The sequence below is a fragment of the Rattus norvegicus genome, chromosome 5, assembly GCF_036323735.1.
Source record: "Rattus norvegicus strain BN/NHsdMcwi chromosome 5, GRCr8, whole genome shotgun sequence".
Lineage (NCBI taxonomy): Eukaryota > Metazoa > Chordata > Mammalia > Rodentia > Muridae > Rattus > Rattus norvegicus.
In genome coordinates, this window is record NC_086023.1 from 131,934,978 (window position 1) to 131,959,335 (window position 24,358).

Here is a 24,358-nt window from a genome sequence, read left to right on the forward strand (position 1 = left end):
ATAAAGAGATGGACGTTAATGAGGCATGGAGTATCACAAAGCAAGTAGCAAAATCAAACTATGATGCCCGCTCTGACCCTTGGCCTTTTATTTCTCCTGCAGTGAGATGAGGTTAGCTGAAGTAAGGCCTCGAAAATGATTGTAAGAACCACCAACAGGCACAATGGACAAGCAGTTTTCTTTCAAGTGGGCTGCTAGAATTTTTTTTACTATCTTTATAAACACACACACACACACACACACACACACACACACACACACACACACATGCACATACCACCACCACCACTACACACAGACACACAGACACACACACACATACACCACCACCACCACCACCACCACATACATACATACATACATACACACACACACCCACACACACACACATACACACACACCACCACCACCACCACCACCACTATCACCATCACCACCACCACTACTACCACCACCACCACCACTACACACAGACACACACACATGCACATACCACCACCACCACTACACACACACACACACACACACACACACATACACCACCACCACTACCACCACCACCACTACACACACACACACACACACACACACACACACACACACATACACCACCACCACCACCACCACCACCACACACACACACACACACACACACACACATGCACATACACCACCACCACCACCACTACATACAGACACACACACACACACATACACCACCACCACCACCACCACCACCACTACACACACACACACACACACACACACACATACACCACCACCACCACCACACACACACACACACACACACACATGCACATACCACCACCACCACCACCACTACACACAGACACACACACACACACACACATACACCACCACCACCACCACACACACACACACACACACACACACACACACATGCACATACACCACCACCACCACCACTACATACAGACACACACACACACACACATACACCACCACCACCACCACCACCACCACTACACACACACACACACACACACACACACACATGCACATACCACCACCACCACCACCACTACACACAGACACACAGACACACACACACATACACCACCACCACCACCAGCACCACTACACACACACACACACACACACACACACACACACACACGTTCACAGTGTAGATACTGAAGCCTAGGACAATGCTGAAGCACCATATAATACAGGCTGGGTGACTTCTTGTCTACTCACAGGTAAGCAGGCAGAGTCTGAGACTGAGAACAGGACCTTGCTAGAAGCAGAAAGCATGGTGGGGTGACAAGGTTGTAAAGGGGACACAGAAGCACTAGTGTGGGAGGCTGATGTGCCACTTTAGGCACTATCTGCCAATTTGTGTGCCCATGGTAGACCCACCCAAGACCTTGGGTGTGGGTCCAAATGTCCTGTCCTCCAGCCCCACATACGTCAACGCTGGCTTCCTTACCACTTTCAAATGTTTTATTTATAGCCGATGTGCCTCCAAATACATTGGCATTCCTAATGTGAGAGCTTCTTTGCTTTTCATGTTTACCTTGTGCTGTCTGAATCTCACATGGCAGTGGCCATCCTCTCTGAAAAGGTGGCAATCCTTGCCTACCTTCCTCTAGAAGTTTGTAGGAATTTAGTGAAGCTTCATGCCCAGCAGGAGTTTATAGCCCCAAAGACAGTTGCTCCTAATTATTGCTCTGAGTTATGATTAGAAGTCGGAAAAATTAACAGAGGCAAGATATAGTATGAATTGAATTTATGAATTTTAAATATATGCCATAATTTAATATTCACTCATTCACTGGATATTTTTTTATCATTTACTAAGTTTCCTGATATATGTAATCCCTGTATGAACCCACAGCCCAACTTTAAAGAGCATCGATTTATAACAAAGAGCAGAAAAGACATTGTGGTATGAGCATGAGATTCTTGTGGTTGAAAGGCAGCATGTGAGAACTCAGAGGGACACAAACCCCTGGGTGAGAGGCATCAGTAAGTCACTGGAAGGGATGGTTCCTGAGATGAGCAGGAGCTAGGAGGTGCAGGGGAGGAAGTCAAAGGTTGTGTTCCAAATGGAGGGAGCCACATGACAGAGGAAGGATGGTTTGGTGGGAGAAACTCTAATGTCCTTTAGTTGGCAAAAGTGAGACAAACACATTTACCAATAGATACACACACACACACACACACACACACACACACACACACACACACACACACACTGGCAATTTGTGTGGCCACGATAGACCCACCCAAGACCTTGGGTGGTTTCGGCATTCCTGTCTTCCAGCTCCACCTGTAAGTGACAGCCAGGGCTTACTTACTGAGACAAGGATACTTGACACTGGCCTCCAGGAACTAAGCCAGGACAGTTGGAGGGGCCACAGCAAGACTGAGGCCGTGATAGTTTTATTGAGAGCAATTAGACTTTTTACACCTTTATCCTGAAAAAGGATCCATAGAGTTGTTGCCAGGATACAATGATGTTTTCAAACTTTACAGAATGCACAAAATGAATGTCTAAAACCAATTGTCCTGTCAAGCTTCCATGTTTCCTCAGTTTCCAAGGGAACATACAGAAAAAACATCAGGCAGTCTGAAAGCTTCACTGCCTGAGGGAGTGCCTTGGCCTCTCAGGTAATGGAAGGTACATTGTGCACCAGGAGCCATGGACTCTACCCTGAAAAACCCATGGCTTCTCAAAGTAGCCAGGCTAACTCCACGATTCTCTGCACCCACCTGTGTCAAAACCAACCTGCTCATCACCTTTGCACGGACAGTGGTAATTGCTGACACCCTGTGGGATTTTGACTATGTCCCAACCCCACTGAAAGCATCTTCCTCTTTTTTTTAAATCTAAGTTTCTTTTCAGAGCAGACATTCACCTGTAAGCTTTTTGCCACAGCAGTTTATTGTTTGCCTCTGACCCCATCTTTCCTCACTAGCCCATGAACAAGTAGTTTTTTGAATTTCCCTCGTTCATTCAGATGTGAAGAGCTGGGAGCAGAACTCCGGCCATGGGGCTCTTGCACACCTTGCACTCCATTATAAGAGCTGAATTAAAAATGTTCTGACTCCTACAGTGCAGTCCAAGAGTACGGCCTCTCAGATGGACCCACTTAGTGTACTCTCTGATTCAAAGCAAGGGTCAGTGAGGTCAGACAGTCACTGAAAGAAAAATTTGGAGGCAGCTACGAGAGGAGAGGTTCAGACGCGCAGCTGTGTCTGCAGGTTAATGAAATGGAATTTTATTTGTCTTCAGTTAGAATGAGCAGTCATTGACACGGTGATCAAAAATGCATTGCAGAGGACCAGAGGAGAGGGAGAAGGGCCATTCTTGGCTGCATCTGTACCATTCAGCCTATATGCCTGAGACTCAGCTGCTCATGATACTTCACAGAGTCTCTTCTCCAGAAGCCAACTCCATAACTCTCTTCCTCACCATCCAGAGAGCAAAAGGCACAGGGCCTGGAAGTGCATATGAATCCAACAAGCATCTATTGGCTTCTTTTGTTGATAGGTACAAAGCCAGTTTGGACATCACCATTGATCCCTGCTCCTAGGCATGCACCATCTACAAGGGAATGTATACTGCAGGGCAGTATGATAGGGCCACAAGGAGGCAGCATATGCATTGTAGGGTCTGAGTGGGACCTTGATCCAGTGTGCAGCATTTGGAAATCTTCCTGAGAAGTTGCTCAAAGACATGGTCTTCAATATATTTCAGGGAAGAAGTTTTGGCAAATAAAGGCAGAGGGGTGAATGTCATGGTGTGCCCACCCCCAGGCTGTCCTCTCTGCTCCCTAGGGCTCTTTGATTCCTGTTATTTTCAATACATCGCTCAAGCTAGGCTCCAAGTTCCTAGGATGTGGAAAGGTTGTTGGGGACATAAGTGGAATTAGAATTGTGCCAAGGAGGATCCTGGTCTTGGAGCACTTGTCTCCACACCTGTCATGTTATCTGTGCTCTTTGCTCTTATGGGATTGACAGGCACAATGGAAACCAACGGCATGATAAGACCCTTCTCACTGGACTCATCTTACTGAGAGCCAAGGAGGGAAAGGGAAACAGGAAGCAGAAAGGGAACGAGTATACAAGAATAATTTTTATAGAATTCTCTACCCATTTTCTTACTATGTATTTAACTGGAAGATACACATACAATGAATATCTTCATTGGATGGAGGGGATAGTGTTTTTGAGGTAGGATTACAGGGTAGTAAAATAGAAAGAGAGCTGGAGTTGGAGACCTAGTGTAAGTCCTGCTTTATGACTTTGGGTGATCCTAGTGACCACTCTAGCCCTTCATATCTCCACCTTACAAGCATATGAGAACAGATGCTCCTCAAGGCTCTTTTGCTCTCAGTCTCTGTGGTCTGCAGTTAGCACAGCAAGTTGGAAAGAGAGCCTGCCTTTGGTCTTGGGGACGGACCAGGGTTCAGTGGTTTTACTCATTTCAACTAAACCCTAGTCTCTGGAGTCATGCAAAATAGCCCCAGAGAAAGATGTTGATGGCCAGCAGGATGATGGCATTGATGTTGCAGACACATCTCCAGAGTGGCTCTTCCTCGATGCTGGTCAGCTTCTGCTCCAGCTCAGCCTTCTCAGCTGGGCTCAGTGCTTGCTGTGGTGTTCCAGAGAGTCCGCAGAACCAGTTCCACAGCCATTTCCCCCAGGACCTGTGTAGGACTGGACGACAGGCCATAAGAGAAAAGGAGGAGAAGGGACAGGGGAAGAAGAAAGGAAGGAAAAAGGGAATGTTGGACAAGGGATGAGAGGGTGAGGAATGGGTAAGTCATGGAAGGAAGGAGTGGGGTGCACATGGGGAGGACACTTTGTAAGGCATAGGATGGGTGATAAGTTGAGTCTCTAGGATGAACTGTGACCTTGGCAATAGCATCCAAATGGTCACAGCTTAGAAACATTTTATTATGGGGATAGTATGTTGAAGCTAGCATCATGCTTTGTCATTCAGAACACCAGTGCAGCGTGGGGACAAACAAAGCCTATTTTACCCAGAAAGGGGGAATATCTAAACCAGATAGAATCATTTCCCTGCATATAGGGCCTGGCATTGAGCTGGAGGTCAGGAACTTAGCAGTAAGGCCAGCTCTGCCTTCTGCCTTGCCTAAGGCCATGTATCAATAAATCAATCTTTAATGGCAGGCACTTTCTTCCTCATATGCCTTATGACATGTCCTGCAGTATTCTAAGGGAGAATGGCGGTTAAAACACTATAAATGCTATGGCTGCTGGGACTGGGCGAGGGTGTGTGAGTGACATCCAAATGCTCAGGTGCCTTAGGAATTCCGGCCAGGCCAGCAGTATGGGGAATTGTTGAGGTTGTGACTACATAAGCTAAGCTTAAAGGGGCTGCTTCCCTCCTCTTTTGAGGTTCCTTTGTTTCAGCAAGATCCACTCCATAAGCAGGTGCCTTCTCTGTCCCTCTCATTCCTCCACAGTGGTGTTTTGTAACCACCAATGCTTGAGGCATTGGGGCTGTATTTCTCACTTTCCTCTCTTAGGTGCAGCTGTTCACAGGGAGCAGGCATTTCTTTGTATCAACAGGAACTATTTGTCCTGAACACAGGGACCAGCAAGGAGCCAGTCTGACTTGTAACTGTGTGCCTATCTAGCTCTGGGGTCCAGCCATGGACTCTTCCCCCCTCCTCTGGAAACACTCTTTCCTCTCTTCCCTCATAGCTGCTTCACCTACATGACTGCTTGAAGGATGTTCTTTCCAGCCCATAAACTTTGAGGAGCCAAAGCCAGTCTTTGCAGTGATGGGGGAAGCAGTTTTAAGACAAACTCAAAATGTATTAACACTTGCAAAAGAAAAATGAAGCTACATTTTTTTTTTGCCAAGCAAAGTACACTGAACCTAGGTGAGGTGACTGCTAAGACCAGAGAGAGTGGCTTTGGCCTTTGATGCCTCTGAAATGACCATCTCTATATCTACTAAGTATCTCTCCTTTTCAGACTGCTTCACTGACCTTTGACCACCACTGCCTGGGCAAGAAGTTTTGAGCCTTAGATGTTGGTAGCTCTGGAGCTCCTGGTATCTTTAGCTACTAGATAGTGGTCATTTGTATAGCATGAAGACCTTGAATTAAGGTGAAGGGCCTCAAAAAGTGGGATCCATTCAAGCCTGAGGGGCAGTGCAGGGTTTCAGACCCAGTGAATGCAGAAGAACTGGGAGGCAGAACATCGACAAATGTGGGGGTCCAGCAGTGATGCTTTGCGAGGTGTCTGGCTTAACTTCCTGTAGACACAAAAAGGTGGGCACCACAGAGGCAGATACAACACCCAGGCTTTCTGAAGGTTGAGGGAGTTTTGCCCAATTCTATGTCAAACAGCTGGCAAGAGGATCCCAGCTCCATCCAGGCACTGAGACTATCTAACTAACAATGGAAATAAACACAGCACTTACATTTTTATTAAATTTCTGCTTCATAAGGGAAAGATAATTGACTTTGGACTTTAACTCGCAACTGATGTGACTTTTGGAATTTTAAATTTTTCCTTGGGAATACTATAACTGAAAAATCTCAATAATGATGTCATTCTATCATCTATGTCATTCTATCATGTGATGCCTTAATATTATTATTTAATCTCACTACAGGAAGGCTATGACCTCATTATATTGTCAACTGGCACACTGTGGCTTTGATTTAATTAATGTACTATCCTAACACAATTAACAACCTGTGGGAAGGCATAAGCAGCTCTAAGAACCTGGCAGCAAAGTAGCCACTTTTCTGCAATATCCCTATGACAACACAAGTGTGTGGACATGCTCTACACTCTTTCCACGAGGTCCCACGAGGTCCCAGGAAGGAAATCTATGCTACCTTCCACATGGAGTACACTCAAGAGTTGTAATGCTGTTCAGTTTCCTGCCCATAGGTTTCTTCTGCTGAGCTGTTGGTTAGTTCCTCTGGAGAATGGGTGAGCATCTTTGTTTAATGATGGGTTCAGTATTAGAAAGTACACCTCCCTGTGGATAGAATCTAAAACTAGCCACCTCATGAGTTATCAAGTCAATCTTTAGACTCTCACCTGTCTTAACTGGTTTAATAGGAACATGGGAAAGTGAAAGGGTGATTTTGATTGGATTCTCTCAGCGTCCTACATCCCCAGTAACCACAAAATTGGTCCTTGGGGGATCCTCAACATTATGTTTGTCCTCAAGCTCCTCTATGTCCCATTATATTGCCCAAAATGCACTTAACCTACCTTCTGGTTGTTCAGGCTCTGAGGTGGTGTTTGCTTCTTCCTCATCTCCTGCAGTGCCCTCCATCACTGGCCTCCCTGCCAGTGCTGGAGAGTTGTCACTCTCTGTGTTGTTCACACTCACAGAGACTTTCTTCTGTAGTTCAGATATGGGACAGCTCCTTGTCCACCAGGTCAGGCGAGCAAGCTAGAACAAGAAGAAACAAAGTTTGGAGTCAGAGGACAGTCCTGCTGTGGAGAAGGAATTCTCATCCATGGGAGTGACAGAACCATAGAAGACAGACAGAAGAAGAAGGTGAGGTGGGAAAGCCATTGCTTTCTCTTATCTTCAAATATGAGCCTTTCTGGAGTAGCCACTTTCTTTCTGTCAGGCCTACGCTGGGTGCTGAAATTTAGATCTGAGTCAGGAATTCCCTGGCAGCTGGGAGAAACAAGCCTAGACAGTTAAGTAGATGCCTGATCACCAATCAAAAGCATGGAAGGTCCCAGGGGAGGAGCTGATTACTGGCAAGAACAAACTTGAAAACCAGCAAGAGCTATTGCAGCCTTTAGTCAAAGAGAAAGATCTGTAGGCTAGAGTTTTCAAGGCTCTCTCAAAGTGAATTGAAATGCTCCAGCCTGGAAATGGTTGAAAAGGGAAACAAGAAATAGTGAAAGAAATGTTAGGTGCTGGAGAAAACAGGTAGGAGGGAAAGATCTCTGCATTTATCTAGGCATTGATTCCCTTTGCATTGCCTGGAGCCAGACCTAGGCCTTACCCAGGCAAACATTTACTTAGGCAAATACTCAACCACCCATTGACCTCCCCATTCCAGGAGGTGGCAGCCTTCAGAGATGTTAGGAGAGTAAAACTCACAGGATATGGTGACTTACAGAATGATCAAGTGAAGAGGAGAGACTACCATGGGTCTTGTTTCCTGGCTCAGATGATGACACGGGGAATTAAAGCCCCTCCAAGGGGGAAGAGATGCAAGAGTGGGTTTGGGGCTTTGTGAGAGAAGAAGACTGAGAAAATGTGCACACAAATATGATGGTGAGCTTGAGGTGTCTGTAATGCTTCTGAGATCTTCAGTAAGGAAAACCAAACCTTACACCTCTTGGATGGTCCTTATCCAAGGATGGAGATGGCAACTTATCTCCATTTTTTGTGGTCCAAAAGACTGAAATGCAGCTTCTCTATCTCACATCAGTGATGTTAGACCCCCCCCCAAACATGATTGTGCCTCTGAAGGTCTCTTTTAACAAAACTCCTTCCCTGCCCCAGCAGTCTGTTACATGCAGAGCCAGGTGCCACCTGCCTGTTTCTGCAGCCCTACTTTGCACTATTTCTGTCAGGCTCAAGTATGCCCCTGTCTCCGATTATGAGAACTGGGAGGTTTGTTTGTTTCTACACATCTCTGCAAAATGTATGAACTTCATGTTCACTCTGCGTGTCACTAACAGCACATAGGCAGCGTGTCTTCATGTCCCCAGGAGGCAGTTAGATTTTTAGCTTCAGTCTTAAGAGAGTGAATAGAGAAGAGACAGAAATGGGAGCCATAAATAGTTGTTAAATTGATAGCCCAGGGACATTTTGGGACAGTGGTTCTCAACCTTTCTAATGCTGCTACCCTTTGATATAGTTCCTCATGTTGTGGTGACCCTCAACCATAAAATTATTTTATCAATACTTTTTTTGGGACTGTTATGAATTGTTATGTGAATAGCTGATGTGCAGGATCTCTGACACATGACCTCCCCTCCAAAGGCTTGTGATTAGCAGGTTGATAACAGGTGCTTTAGGGTAACATGCCACAGAGATTTTTTTCTAAAGTAAAAGAGTAGCCCAGGAAAAGACCAGAAGATAAGAACAATGAAACGAAAGTCAGGAGCAAAAATATACCAGGTATCAGTAGAGAAGAGCCTTCAACAGTCAGGATATGGTCAGTGGTGTCTAGCTCTCCTCAGAACTGACATAAGAGAGTGATAAGAATTAATCATTCATTTGAGCAACAAGAATATGAGTAGCTTCAATGAGAACAACTTGAATGGTGTTCTGGGGACAGCAGTGGGTTGAGGGGGTGCAGACAGGAATGGACACTTGGAATGAGGACTGGTTTTTATCCACACTATCTGTAGAGAGAGGGAGTAGAGAAGAAACCATCACCAGAGAAAAAGATGGTATCCCTGAACTTTTTCTTATCCCCACCCCTTTTTTTCAGTGGCCCAAAGGTCTAAAACACAACTTCTATAGCCAGCATCAGTGGTGACAGAGATGGTCCTTGGGATGGATTCTAATGTGGGAATGGCTTTGATATGTGGAGTGAGAATTTAGACAAGGGAAAATCAGAGACCCCCATTAGCAAGAGGTCATGTCTTGCCACATCAAGAGCCAGCCTCACTTGTTCATCTGTTAGAGCCCCTCTTATTTGGAAAAGTCATATGATCATTGTACAAACTCACAGGTACCACACAGGTGAGAGCATTATCAGTGACTGCCACTCAATGTTTTAGGGCTCAACTTCTACTACAGGCTTTGTCAGTGACCACACCATGTTCTATCAGACTTTCTATGTTGAAGGTTTAACTCCTATAACTCGGATTATAGTTACATATGGTGACACTATTGTTAGAAAATAATTCATGCAAGATCAGGTGGCATGGGAAAGCCCTACTGGGGTCAGGTCCCAAACGCAGACAGAGGGAAGATCATGTGCAGACTCAGGAAGAAGATGGCCATGTCCAGGCCACAGAGGGGCCCTCAGATGAAAATAACCTGCCTCTCTCCCTTGACCCCAGGCTTCCAGGATTCCTGGTTCCAGATGGTGATGTGATAGATTCTTGATGTTTATGCTGTCTAGTCAGTGATAAGCAATTTTGGTGGCCTTAGTAAACCAAACAAGCTGGAGGAGATCACATCAATATTCAGAGGATGGGATACTCTCTGGTTCCTTTCTCGTGTATGTCTCTCTTAACCAGTGTACTATGTACACATATTAATATCTCTCTATATGTAATCTCTAAGTCCAACTCAGGGAGACATTGCTAGTGTACCTGTTTCTGGATAGCTGTGCTTAGTGCCTCTCATTAAGCCTAGTACTTCTGTACTTCCTTTTTGTGTAGTTAATAGTTTATGCTGGCATCTGCTCTCCTGGGGATAACTGTTGGCAGGGACCATTTATCTTTGTAACCCCAGCACCACACTTTACTCATAGTGGGTAGACAATGAATAATTTTGAACTCAATGTGTTACTTTTTGCCTGGAAATTCATACCCCAGTGAACATGTCCTCCAAAAGATATCTGCTTAGCAGCTGGTGAGACCCTAATCCAGCAGGATAAAACCCAGTGGGGCATTCCAGGCATGAGAAGCAGAGGAATTGCTTCCAGTAGCCACATCCTGAACACACAACTTGCCTTTTCGTCGGGGATGGGCTCCGTGAAGAAGCTGATTATGACAATGATGATGGCGGTAAGTCCACAGAGGAGGAGGGCAAAGTACAGGTAGTGGAAGTCCTTAAGAACAGCTGGCCGCCTGTCCTTCTCCCCACAGGCTGGGGCTGAGTATGAGAACTCCAGAATCATACGCAGTATTCCCACTACCAGGCCAAACATGAGGCCCCAGAAGGCACCCTAAGGAGAGAGTGGAGAAATGGACAGGGAGGAGTGAGACTGGGGTGAGGTGGAGGAGTTCCTAGGAAGTTGAGACACCCTGCTTTAATCTTTCTCTCTTACTGGCTTCTTACTGGTTTCTAGCTCCCCGTCAACACTCTGATTTGACTTAAAAGGCAACCGGAGCAGTATACTGAGATGGAGATGAGCTCCAGAGCCTGGCTCAGAGTTTTTCTTACGTGGAGTGGAAAGAAAGGTTAGCAGGTACTGAGTCGCAGATGCTCAATATTCAAATCGAACAAGCTGTGTTTTTCTATTAATCGAGGAACACCAGGAGCCTGTTTGCCAAATTCTGTTATGAGAATTAGAAATTAGAGCAGAGCTGCACCCCTCCTTTTTACAAAAGAAAGTCTCAGACCTCACATTAATTATAATTCCATTCCCATTATGAACTGGTCAGATGACTGAGATTTTTCACGAGATATTGATCTTTATTTCAGTTCTTTGGATGAGCATGAGCACCCAGAATTCTATGGGCTCTTTCTGTGTTCTGTGGATGTCAGCAAGAATAAATCTTGCAAGTAGTAGACATACTGCTTAGGGAGGAATAAAGGGAAGGGTTCCTTTGATGGCCTTTGTCATGACCTTGAGTTCTTTCATTTGTGTGGAGTCATGAACATGACATCCTTTAACTTTTCAAGGCACTTCCAGCAGATTCGGTCCAGTGTCTTCTTTTTATCCTGAGATGTAGTCACAGTTCCCATCCTGGCATCTCTAACCCCCTCTCACATTTGTCAGAATTCAGTGTAGCTATGGGACAGCTGTGTGCGCATCATCCCAAGAGTTCACACTCACCGGGTTAACATTGGCGCCCTTGTTGCTGCTTTGCTTATGCATAGAAGGATCCAGGCTTAGAGTTGGAGCAGAGACCACAGAACCTCCGCCTGCCCTGAGCTTTCACAGTTCTTTCTTTTGCAGCAGTCTCTTCCTCTACCATTGACCTTTTGGGAATTGTCTCAAATGCTGCTTCCTCCAGGAAGTCTTTCCTGCACCTCTCTTAGGAGCCTCTTCACTGGCTATTCACTTCACAGAGACCATAGCTTTTTTGCTGTTATTGCTTACTTAATAATTTTTTTGTTCCTGTCTGCTCAAGATGGCCGATCCATGTGAACCTTGTAAACTATTACATTCTTGCAGATGTCATACTTGGGTTGATTAAGTATTTACTGGGCGCTTGAGAGAATCTTAACTTGAAGGTAATAGTTAAAAACCTAGAGAAGGCAGTGGCTCAGCCAAAGGTCCTAAGGCTCTGGGCTAAGAAGAGTGACAGAGTGTCACCCCAGACCTTGTGTGTGGGGGAGGGGCAGGGCGTTTCACTCACAGGCTCAGTGACCCTCTTGCAGAAGATGGCCAGCAGGAAGAGGGCTGTGATGGGCGGGGCTAGGTAGCTGGTGATGGATTGGATGTAGTCAAAGAGCTGCCCACTATTGGAGCTCTGGATGATGGGGATCCAGAGGATGCTGATGAGTACCAGGAAGACTACAAACAACCTGTGGGAAGAGTACAGGGTTATGGGAGTGCCACGCCTGTGATCATGAGAGTGTGCATGGGAATCAGGAAAAAAAAGTGAGTGTTCCCTGGGCCACATAAGGTCTGGAGGCTACCATATCAACTATTAGAATGCAGACATTTAGATTGTTAAGATCCTAGAAGTTAGAACTCCAGAATTCAAGAAATCTTCGTTTTCACATACTAAATGACTTCAGGTTATTCTGTCCACCGATGAGGAATAAACATCCCTTTCACCCCAGTCATGCACTGAAAAGTCTCTGCTTAGGATTCCTTTTTTCTTCTTTGCACTCAGCACTGTCTAGAGTGGCTAGCTTCTCTAGAATGGCTCCAGCCTTTCATCAGCCCCCAGAATCTCTGCTTCTTCTTTTTACCCCCCTTAGCTGATCCTCACTCCTGGTGACTGGTTTTATAAAAACAAACCCAATGGACTTTTATTGGATGGACTCGATGCAGTAATGCATATGGTCAGCAGATGGCGCCAAACTCACACTAATTGAGAACGATAAGCCTGTTGGTGTGCAGAGAGAGGAATACTTCTGAAATAACTTTCTCTCTCCTCTCTTTTTACTCCCACTTTGCCTTTCTTGGGCCCTGTTAGAGAGGTAACTACCCATGTGTCCTCCTTGCTACCAGTTCCCTCTCTTGTCCTACTTTTAGAGTCTGGGCCACGTCTGGCAGTATCCAGATGGGCAGACTGTAGGGCAGAAACCAAACACTGGGGAGGAACGGAGAGTGAGCGTGCAGAGCGCGGTATCTAATCTCAGATCTCTAACCACCAAGGAGGATGGAATGTGCTCTTTAGTTCCAAAGCCAGAACCAGGTAGACGTGAATTGTGAAGCAGAGATTTCAGAACACAACCCCCTTAACACTATGTGAACTATCAATCCCTAGTCTACAGAGAATAAGAATGTTTGCCACTAAGTTACTCTTTTAAAAACATAAAATGCTACCTTCAAGGTGAAACTCAATGTTCATAGCTTGATATTCAAGGCTTGTGGGTCATTCAGAGACAACTTCTTTATGAACATCTTCCATAAGACTGCCCTTCACTGTCCCTTGAAGTTCCCTCTTCCCAGTAAGCTGGGGATACCCTGAGAGCTGGGCTATACCATGTATCCTTGTGTCCCCAGTACAAGAGTGTGTTGAATGATGTATGTTAAAGGTCTATCTGGTGGGTTAGATTAATAACATTCTCATGTCCTGTATAACAGCCAGAGCTGGCTCGAAAGACTTCAGGGGTTGAGATATCCCTGTTCTTATACTGTCAGGCTGGGTTTACATCAGTGACTCTCAACCTGTGGGTCATGACTCCTTTCATGATCAAACAGCTCTTTCACAGGGGTCACCGAGCAGATATCCAGCATATCAAATACTTACTTTATACACAATCGTAGAAAAATTATAGTTATGAAGTATCAAAAATAATTTTATGGCTGGGGGTCACCACAATACAAGGAACTGTATTAAAGGGTCACAGCACTAGCTAGGTTGAGAACCATTGCTTGACATCCATTACTATCTCACAGTGACCTTGGAGATCTTGTACAAGAGGCAGTAAAATAGGTAAGGATAGACACCCCCTGACACCCAGTATTCCAAAGAGGGAGAGGTGGCATTATTCTGGGGTGGGGCTTAATGCAAAGTTACACAGAACCCACTGTTCTGAGTGCCAGCCTGGGTTCTAGCCTAGCCAGTCTTCCCAGGAAGCAGGGATGGGAGAGGAGAGAGAGAGAGAGTTTCTCTGAAGGCATAGGTCACATACCTGCCTACCACCATCAGCTCTTGCTCCGATGCCTGCCTGCGGACTCGCTGCCACACATCTATGGCAAACAGGGTGCTACTGCTGTTGAAGATGGAGGTGAGTGAGCTCATGAGGGCAGCCATGATCACGGCAATCATCAGGCCTCGCAGACCTGGGGAGAGACAGAGCTGGGTGGAAAGTTGTCTATTTAAGGGCTCTACCAAGACATGGTGAGTTGCCTCAGAATCACACAAAGTCAGGAATCTTAGGGTGGAAAATGGAAACTGTGAGTGCTGGTGAGGTTCCATTTAGGAGAGATATAGCATCAGGAGACCTGCAGTGCTTGAAGCCAAGATCTGTCCTCTGCTCTGTGGCCCTGGGTAGTCCCTGTGCACCATAAAGCGTACATGAGTCAAGCTGATAGGTTTTCTGCAGTCTTGTTTTCCAGTTGTGGATCTCTGAGGCTGGGAGTAAGAGGGTGGCTGTTAGTGTTTTTAAATGTTTGTGATTTGCTTTCTATGCTTTTGAAAAATAAGTGATTTTTTAAATCACATTATAGTCATTACCTGAAGTCTCAGCCTTGGAGACAGAAACCTGGACTTGTTCCTCACTTGGTAGATAGCTGGCTAAATGGATGATCTTTGGACTAGTAGCTTTCTTTTGTTTTGTTTTGTTTTCTTTCCTTTCCTACTTTTTTCTTTCCTCTACTTTCCATTTTCTCCATTTGGACAAAAGAAATATTAGAGGGTGCACTAATATTTAAAGTCTCTACCTCTGATGGTCAAGCTTCTGGAAATAACCTTTTAACCTTGTGGAGATGATCCCAGTAGCAGTAGTTCTCCTGCCCACCCAGGGCCTCTTTCTCTTAAATGCACATGGTTAACTAAGTCCTAGTGTCTCCCTGGAAACCTTGAGAGCACTCGAGTTTCCTCCTCAGTTCTTTGTTTCCCTCTGGCTAATAACACCTTACAGATGCTGTCGAGGATGTGGAGAAAGAGGAACACTCCTCCATTGCTGGTGGGATTGCAGACTGGTACAACCACTCTGGAAATCAGTCTGGATGTTCCTCAGAAAATTAGACATTGCACTACCTGAGGACCCAACTATATCTCTCCTGGACATATACCCAAAAGACGCTCCAACATATAACAAGGACACATACTCCACTATGTTCATAGCTGCCTAATTTATAATAGCCAGAAGCTGGAAAGATCCCAGATGCCCTTCAACAGAGGAATGGATACAGAAAATGTGGTACATCTACACAATGGAATACTACTCAGCCATAAAAACAATGACTTCATGAAATTCATAGGCAAATGGATGAAACTAGAAAATATCATCCTGAGTGAGGTTACTCAATCACAGAAAAACACACATGGTATGCACTCATTGATAAGTGGATATTAGCCTAAATGTTCGAATTTCCCAAGATGTACAGATCACAAGAAACTCAAAAAGGATGACAAAAATGCAGATGCTTCACTCCTCTTTTAAAGGGGGAACAAAAATATCCATAGGAGGGAATAGGGAGGCAAAGTTTAGAGCAGAGACTGAAGGAATGGTCATTCAGAGCCTGTGCCACATGTGGCCCATACACATACAGCCACCAAACTAGATAAGATGGAGGAAGCTAAGAAGTGCAGGCTGACAGGAACTGGATATAGATCACTCCTGAGAGACACAACCAGAACATGTCAAATACAGAGGCAAATGCCAGCAGCAAACCACTGAACTGAGAATGGGAACCCCGTTGGAAGAATTAGAGAAAGGACTGAAAGAGCTGAAGGGGCTTGTGACCCCATAAGAGCAACAATACCAACAACCAGAGCTTTCAGGGACTAAACCACTACCCAAAGACTATACATGGACTGACCCTGGGCTCCAACTGCATAGGTAGCAATGAATATCCTAGTAAGAGCACCAGTGGAAGGGGAAACCCTTGGTCCCACCAAGGCTGGACCCCTAGTGTAGGGGATTGTTGGGGGGGCGGTAATGGAGGGTGGATGGGGAGGGGAACACCCATATAGAAGGGAAGGGGGAGGGGCTAGGGGATGGGGCTAGGGGGCAGATGGACAGGAAACTCGGAAAGGGAATAACATTTGAAATGTAAATAAGAAATACCCAATTTAATAAAAATGGAGAAAAAAATAAATAAAACACCTTACTGTTTTCCCTCACAGATATCAGCATTATCCTAGACCCTTCTCTTGTCTCTCTCCTCTCCTTTTTTTTTTTTGTTAACTGCTTGGCCCTAGGTGGATCTTCACTATCTCTGCTATTTCTCTGACTGTCTGTAACTACTAGAGGGAAGCAATAACCACTCATATACTGCCTTCCAGTTCTTTGACGAAGTACAACCTCTAAAGATCAAGAACTGGAACTGTCTTTGGGTCTTTGTCTTTCTAGTCAGTAATGGATACTGAGTAATCAAATCCAGCCAAATATTACTTCACAAATGACTTAATGCTTTCTCTTCATCTCTAAAACCACCCTGGTCAGGTCAGGTCATCAGTGCCGTTTATCTGGAGCATTGTGGAATCCTCACTTATGTTTCTTCAAACTTCCCCCCCCCCATATTCTGTCTCTATGCTGAATTCTCCAAGCATAGTGGTCCTATGGAAGCACAAATCTAATCATTCATGTTTGAATTAAAATCCCCCAGTATCCAGTGTTTTTCTTTGCTCTCAGAGCAAAAGCTGTTTCTCTGCGTGGTGTTTGGCCATAGCATTCCCATGGAAAGCTCTGTTCATTCATCCTTTCTGCTGATGGTACATTGCATGGTCTTTCCTCCCTTGTCATCTGCAGATGCAGCATCTTCCTGGAATGGTGTTTCGCATGCTCTCGGTCTCTGACAAGGTATTTCTTATGACTTGGCAATGCTGCCTTCATTTGGATAATTCTTTGTGACCCTCTCTAGGCTTGGTCAAACCTCCTTTCAGCTCTTCTGGTCACCATGACTTATACTTTTGGGGAAGCCCAGTTATATAAAGCCCGGGATCAGAAAACTGCCTGTTAGCATTGTACCTACCATACCCGGAACACATAGCAGATGTCTTAGGGAAGCTTAAGGGAGTAGGTGTGTAGGTAGGTGTGTGTTTGTGTGTGCATGTGCTAGAGTGATCATGAAGATGGGTCTTTTTCTTCACTCTTTTCATCTATTTGTCCTTCAGTTCATCCTAGGTATGAGTCTTAGAGGAGTACTGAGTGCTGGAAAGGGGTGTGGGAGCTGAGACTCACCCACAGGCATGAGAGCCATAACAAGTTTGGGGTAGGCAATATTGGAGCATCCAACTCTGGCCCCACACACTCTCTGACAGATGTCAGGGTCCACACAGGCGACTTCATCTGCAAAAGAAGGGAGCTACATTATGTCTAGACATGTCTAAAATTTTTTTTGAATGTTCTCTTAGGAGAGAAATCCTGCCAGCCCCTGCTGTAGCTTACCCATCCCAGAAATAGTTCTCTGTAAATGACTTGTAAAACCCACAATGCACAGAGAGCATCATTAGCTCTTACCTGGGTACAGGGCCCTGCTGATCATGCCGGGCATGACAATGAAGAACATTGGGAGGATCTTTAGGTAGCCCCCTAACACTGATCCTCCCTTGGCATGTGAAAGACTCTTGGCCGAGAGAGACCTCTGCACAATCACCTGAAACAGTAGCAGTGGGGATGCCGCTAGGTCAGAGAGGGGCTTAGTTCAGTGCAGGTGAGCCCTACAACTTGCCACTTTTGCCTTCATTCAGTCCCAGGAAAATGTCCAATCCTCTAAATACTGAAGTGTTTGTTTATTGGTTTTCAGGAAGCCCCTGCTGGGGCAAGCCAGGCTGGGGACATTACCTGGTCCGTGCACCAACACCAGGTGGCCAAGACTGTGAGGCCAAAAATAAGACCTGGCCAGGGGATGTCCCCGTTCACAGGATCTCGAAGCATGTGGAAGGCATCAGACCGTGGGAGGTGACAGGTAGTGTTGGGAACTGTGACATTGGGGATGGACTGTCTATAGAGCTGCTGCAAGCCTGGGTACCAGCCGACCTCCCGAAAGCCTGTGGGAGAGACAGAGTATGAGAAATCGCCTGCGGCCCTACTCCTAGCCCCATGTGAACCTCTGGGTTTGAACTGATAGAAAGATTGGGAATAGGCAAGGGAGCTGGGCTTTGGGTTTTGGAGTAGTCAGAACCCTGATTTTATGGAATGTTGACCTAGAAAATTTATATGGCTTTGGGCTATGGAAAGTTCTAGGGGTCAAGGTGGGTATGTGTAGACCTTTTTCTTACCCAGAAACATGAGGACCAGGGCTCCCCCAACCATGATCACGGTCTGTAGAGCATCTGTGTAGATCACAGCTGTGAGGCCCCCTGGGTACCCAAGAAGAGAATACATCAGTCAGCATCAATGGGAGCTCTCTCTGTGGCCTACCTCTATGTTTATATACACTGGGAGACCAGAGAAGACACAGAGACCTCTTAGCAGGGAACCTTAGTGACAAACCCTTTTCCCTCTCTTCTCTCTCTCTTTATCCCACCCAAGGAAAATGGAGGCTGGTTACAGACCAGTGAGTTCTGATGTTACTATCTTTGTCCATGTCCAGGTCTGGTCACCACACCATCAACACTCCATTGTTCTTGCTATTAATATTCCAAGGCTTTCTGCTTTCCCTCTCCAAGCCCACATAGATGGCCCCATCATTCAAAGACAAGTAACGGAGCCCTAAGTTGTTATGTCCTGGGCTGGTGTGGCAGAATACCAGTTCTATAACTCAAAGGAAAGAGGGCAGAGTGGGTTCATGGCTTTTGAGACAGTGACTATGACCCAGACTGCAGTTTACAGATCTTCTACCTTGTTCCTGTGCAACCTGTCCTCAGCAGCACCCCACATCTCTTTCATTCTCTGTCTTTGTGGAGTGGATTTTTCATTTCTGTACTTCCTACCTCGTTATGTACTCCCTACTCCTTTTCTGTCTTTTAATCTTTCTCTGTGAGCTCTCTCATCTTAGACCTCTGTCTTCATTTGCTTGTCTCTGTGTCTCTTCCTCTTACTGTTTCTCTCAGGATAACAAGTCTTCTGCATGTCTATATCGTTATCTTTCTGTATCTGTCCCAGTGAAAGCATCCTTCCTCACCTATCATCTCTACATTTCAATATGGCTCTTCCCCATTTTTACCTGCAATGGTGTAGACAGCTGTCACCACCAGCAGGATGACTGTGGAGAGATAGAGATTCCAGCCCAAGGCCATCTGGATGAAGAGGGCTCCAGAGAAGATATCAGTCTGCAGAAAGCCAGCACCCACAAGTCCATGGCACCCAAAGCGTCCAGGGTGGTTGCTGTGGGTGTCACCTACCTCAGTCGGTGTCCTCAGCCTGTCCTCAGCTGTCATCAAACAATGAAGACAAGACTGAAGTGCCATGCTGATGAGTTTGCTCTTGATGTTAAAGTGCCACACTAGGGAATGACTTTGCAGACATGAAGGCTTGGTAGAACTTAGAGGAAAATAGTACTGTATAATGCTTTGATTGAAAAACAAACCATCTAGACATGAATTATTTGTCTATCATACGTAGGAGGTTAACAATGGAAGTGGAAGGTGGAGGAAGTAAAGCTAGGAGCTGGGAATGGAGAAGACAGCATATGCGAGGGGAGAATAGGAGCCACACAGTTTGCTGGCTGCTCTGTGACATAGCACAAGCATGTTGGGATGGCTGGGCAGGCAATCATCGATTCTGGATAATCTATGTGCTTGGGTTTATTGTGGGACTTGAAGTATAGGCTTTGCACCAGCTCACAATGTTGGTCCTCAAAGGAATTTGATTGCTAGATCTAGCATGTGATTGATTCTGTTCCCTTAAGTTCATTTACTCAGCACATCACATGACTTTTTTAATAAACTGATTTCAGAATCTATAATATGTGTGTGTGTGTGTGTGTGTGTGTGTGTGTGTGTGTGTGTGTATGTGTGTATGTACTCTCTGGTGGTATGGCAGTCAAGATCCAATTGTGATTCCAGATCTAGTCATTCCTCTGTGTAGACTTGGATAATTCACATCACATGTCTCGATTTGTTTTCTGAATTTAGTTCAATAAAGTGACAGTAGAAATCTTTCTGATTCCAACATTCTAGGCTACTAATAGTTGCTGAATGAAGAAGCAGCAATTAATGTAAAGGTGAAACCATGTACTCTTGTTTGATAGTGTTTTGAATGAAAGATCAATATTCCCTTAAACCATTTATTTTTCATTTCTGACTGCCCCATTTCTGGATGGAGGCATTCTCTGAGGTTCTGTGTATTCATGGATCCTTCTTTTATCCCTCATTTCATCTATACATGCTTTCCTTTTATTCCCTCCCACCATCCATCCCTCTCCCCCTTTCCCCTCCCTCCTTCCCTGCTATCAGTGAGCTCAGTATAATGCCCATAGTAAGGAATCCAACTTGGAGTCATACCCACCGATATCTTGGTGAAGATGTAGAGTATGAGAGACAGGACTGACATGTACACCTGGATCCTCTGCCCCCCAAATCGTTTCTTCAGGTACTGTGGCATGGTGACCACACCAGCTGCGATGTACACAGGGACAAAGATCCAGCCCAGGGCCAGAAGCAGAAAAGTTGCCTGGAAGAACACAGAGAAGGTATTTTGATTGTAGAAAAGTTGACCTTCCCACCTGAGGATAGCATTTTGTATGGGAAAGCCCCAAATAAGGAAATGAAGGACCTGGGTCCTCATCCTAGCTTTTCTGAATAACTTCAGTTAAATCTTTTTAAAAAACTCTTAAGGCCTTGATGTAATTATCAAGATAATGGGTCTTCTGTTTACCACACAGCTGCCCAAGTTCTTCCAAGAGATCTTTCATCTCTAAGGTCAGGCACAGAAGATGGTTCTGACCCTCAACCCTCTGGAGCGGTCAGGTTAGCTTCCTTACATTCCACTCGAAGCCACCCACAGCAAGGCCTCCAGCAGCCCCTGTTCCAGCCAGGCCGATGAATAAGCCACTGCCCACATTGCTGGACATTAGAGATGCTCCAATCTGCAAGGTACAAGTGAGGTTGAGGGTCAGGTGTCAGAGTTAGTTTGAAGCCATCTGGGCTTAGGACCATTCACAGTGGAAGCAGCTAGAGGTTTTTGAGGCATTGGCTAAGTAAGTGGAAGCATTTCCAAAGGTTCTTCTTTCTCCTCATAAGGGTGCAACTAGAAGTACAAGCCATTTCTCATTAGCCCTGTGAGACTCTAGGTTCCCAGCTCAGGTAGTCTATCATGTTAAACAGACATAAGTTTCCTTGTCCTTAGACTTCTTGCTCCAGATAACCAAAACATTTACAGGCTCCTGAAGGCTGTCAGGGTTTTCTCTACTCTTTTTTTCCGGATATTTTATCTAATTACATTTCAAATGCTAGCCCTAGGATTCCCTCCTCTCCCATCACCCCTTCCCCTCCTTCTCTGAGGATGCTCTCCCCCCTACCCACCCACTCCCATCTCAACACCTTGGCATTCCCCTTCATTAGGGAATGTCTTCATAGGACCAAGAGCTTTTCCTTCTATTGATGTTAGACAATGCCATTTTCTGGTACATATGTGGCTGGAGTCATGGGTCCCTTCATGTGTACTCTTTGGTTGGTGGTTTAATCCCCAGCAGCTCTGGGGGTTCTGGTTGGTTGATATTTTTGTTCTTCTTATGAGGTTGCAAATCCCTTCAGCTCCTTCTGCTCTCTCTAACTCCTTCATTGGGTCCCTGTGCTCAGTCCGATGGTTAACTGCAAGCACCCTCATTTGTATCAGTGAGGCTCTGGCAGAGCCTCTCAGGAGACATCCATATCAGGCTCCTGTCAGCAAACACTTCTTGGCATCTGCATAGTGACTGGGCTTAATGGCTGCATATGGGATGGATCCTCATATTGGGTAGTCTCTGCTCCACTCTTTGTCCCTGTACTTACTGTTGTGACTATTTGTTCCCCCTTCTAAGAGAGACTAAAGCAAGAGTAGAATGTTAGCAGTGTCAAGCAAACAGGCATGGTGAGCATCAACAGGTGCAAACATAGCAGGCATTACACATGTGAGCAAATGAGAGAGTGAGTGAGTAATCGAGTATGTGAGAGTATGTGGGAGTTGAGTTGTTAAATGTAATATTATGTGAATGAGTGTGTTAGAATGAATGGGGATAGTACATGTGTCCACTGTGCAAGTATATGTGAATGTTGGTTGTGTGAATGGGCGCACGGTACAAGTATAGGTGAACATTGGCTTTTATGAATGTCTGTGTGTGCATCTTTCTGCCTTAAGGTGTAGGTGTGTGACTGAGAGAAGGTGAGAATGTATGAGTACATGAATGAGCATGTGAGAATCTGTGTGTATAGTTGATGTGACTGGGCTTCTACATAGGCCTGACCTCCTTTCATCTGACTTTGGGAAGAGGAAGTTAATTTTCAAGGATTAGTAGAAATTTTGGGTGTGGTCTGATGAGAGAGATGAGATTTAAAAATGTTTGGGATTCGTTTTTGGAGACTGTTGGAAGCAGTCTCACATCACTATTCTTTAGTATTAAGTGTAGGTGTCAGTCTTTCAAGAAAATAATTCCTACTTCCTATCTACTTATTGCCTGAGACCCAGCAACTTCATTAAGCAATGGGTAACCCCAGTGCTTCCTCTACTCCAGGTTTGATTATATTGTTTACATGAGTTTATATGCCCACATAGCTCTGTGCATTTCTATAGCAGAAAACTCCAGATATATTTTGATAGATTCAGTGCCCACTGTGAGACCCACATTTGAAAACAGAGGAGGGAAACTCAACTTTCCCTGGGTATGTGGATACAAGGTTGAAAACATCAAGTGTTATTAAGGATATTTGTTTCTGAAGTCTTAAAGCTTTTCTCCTCTGAATGAGTGGCACTATGAGAGTATGGGCTGCTTTGTACTTAGACTGACAGCTGACAAATTCTTCTCTTAAGCCTGAATGCTTTAATTGGGCAGCTGTCAATTGAGCAGCTCCTATTGCGTGATTGGCCAGACTGTCATCATGCTATCTCAGCTGCTTCAAACGCTTTATGGATCCATTGAAGAGACTAACACTGAAGATTCAGATGGATGCTGCAACTATGATGCCATAGACATGGCTACTTTAGGAGCCTGTGCTGTGGTCATGACCACTTTAGAAAGCATGCACCAAATTGGGAAGACCACACTTTAGGCTAGACTAGACTTGTGGATGATAGATGACTACTTGTTCTATAGATACTCAATAACACAGGAGGAGGAGAATCTCTTCAGGGGCACAGGAAAAGTCTGTATTCGTACAGTGTGAGACTTGTGGTTGGTCTTTATCTAATGAGTGTGATTAGTAGACCGGGAAGTTGTGTGTGTACAATGATGTAACTGTGGGAACTATATTCTGAGTAAAATGTCCTTCACTTCTTTTCTGGCCTATAAATTGATCGGTTGTCACTTTTTGTTTTGTTAGTTTGGGAGACTTCTCTCCTGTGTATCCCCCAAAACTCCAAATTGCATCTCAGTGTTGACACATTTGGCCCGAATGATCTCTTTTCCTACTCAGGGAACATACTGGTTTTGTTGCATGAAAAGTAGATATTAGACCACATACCAGCTTTAGTGGTGAGGAAGCAGCTGAGTTTCAGAACTGTCTGAGAGCTAATGACCCTGATGTTCAAAGCTGTGACACAGAACCTTAGGCTAAAAACTTATACAAAAAAAAAAAACACTGCAAGAAACTTAAAACTATAGTGGGACCACTGAGCACCAAAGGGGCTGTTAAGTGCTGAATGGTAGCTGAGAGTACAGGACTATAAATCTCGATCAATGAAAATGTTTGAGACCCAAAAGGGGCCCAACAGCCAAAGCTCAGAGACATAACTCTATTTACTCCCTGGCTGTTGGAACTTCAAGCTAAGAACAACAACCCCTGCGCCTTGTACCTAGAACAAGAACTCTTTGGAGCCATGAGACTTCAGTTCTAGTGTATAGAGCTGTAAGCTTCTGTTTGGAATCCCAGCTTACAAACCTCTGGAATTGAGTGTTATCAACAAAGTGCCCCCTTTTACCTTTGATTTCTTACTAGGTAGAACAAAAGAACCCCTAGAGAGCCATCTGTGACACACACAAGAGACATCTCAGGCTGCTGGTGGATTGGGGCAAGAGAGGATTCCAGAGTTGGGAAAAACATTTGGAGGGTAATGATGTAATTC

The 24,358-nt window shown here is 45.2% G+C and overlaps 1 protein-coding gene across 3 annotated transcripts in view; it reads right to left on the reverse strand.

Moving 5' to 3' along the window:
* Window positions 1-2,390: 2,390 nt before the first annotated feature.
* Slc5a9 (solute carrier family 5 member 9) overlaps window positions 2,391-24,358 on the reverse strand; it is a 29,038-nt gene continuing 7,070 nt past the window's right edge. Inside the window, exons 5-16 of one of the 3 annotated variants that reach the window (XM_063288113.1) lie at window positions 21,084-21,188; window positions 20,609-20,773; window positions 19,326-19,431; window positions 18,439-18,519; window positions 18,002-18,207; window positions 17,678-17,813; window positions 17,399-17,506; window positions 14,180-14,330; window positions 12,226-12,394; window positions 10,650-10,865; window positions 7,258-7,441; window positions 2,391-4,707 (exon numbers count right to left, since the gene is read on the reverse strand). In XM_063288113.1, the coding sequence (XP_063144183.1) occupies window positions 4,499-4,707; window positions 7,258-7,441; window positions 10,650-10,865; window positions 12,226-12,394; window positions 14,180-14,330; window positions 17,399-17,506; window positions 17,678-17,813; window positions 18,002-18,207; window positions 18,439-18,519; window positions 19,326-19,431; window positions 20,609-20,773; window positions 21,084-21,188 (1,836 nt within the window). In that variant the 3' untranslated portion in view covers window positions 2,391-4,498. Of the gene's footprint in view, window positions 4,708-7,257; window positions 7,442-10,649; window positions 10,866-11,319; window positions 12,395-14,179; window positions 14,331-17,398; window positions 17,507-17,677; window positions 17,814-18,001; window positions 18,208-18,438; window positions 18,520-19,325; window positions 19,432-20,608; window positions 20,774-21,083; window positions 21,189-24,358 lie in introns of those variants that run through there. The other 2 variants (NM_001395128.1, XM_063288114.1) reach the window with 2 other exon arrangements.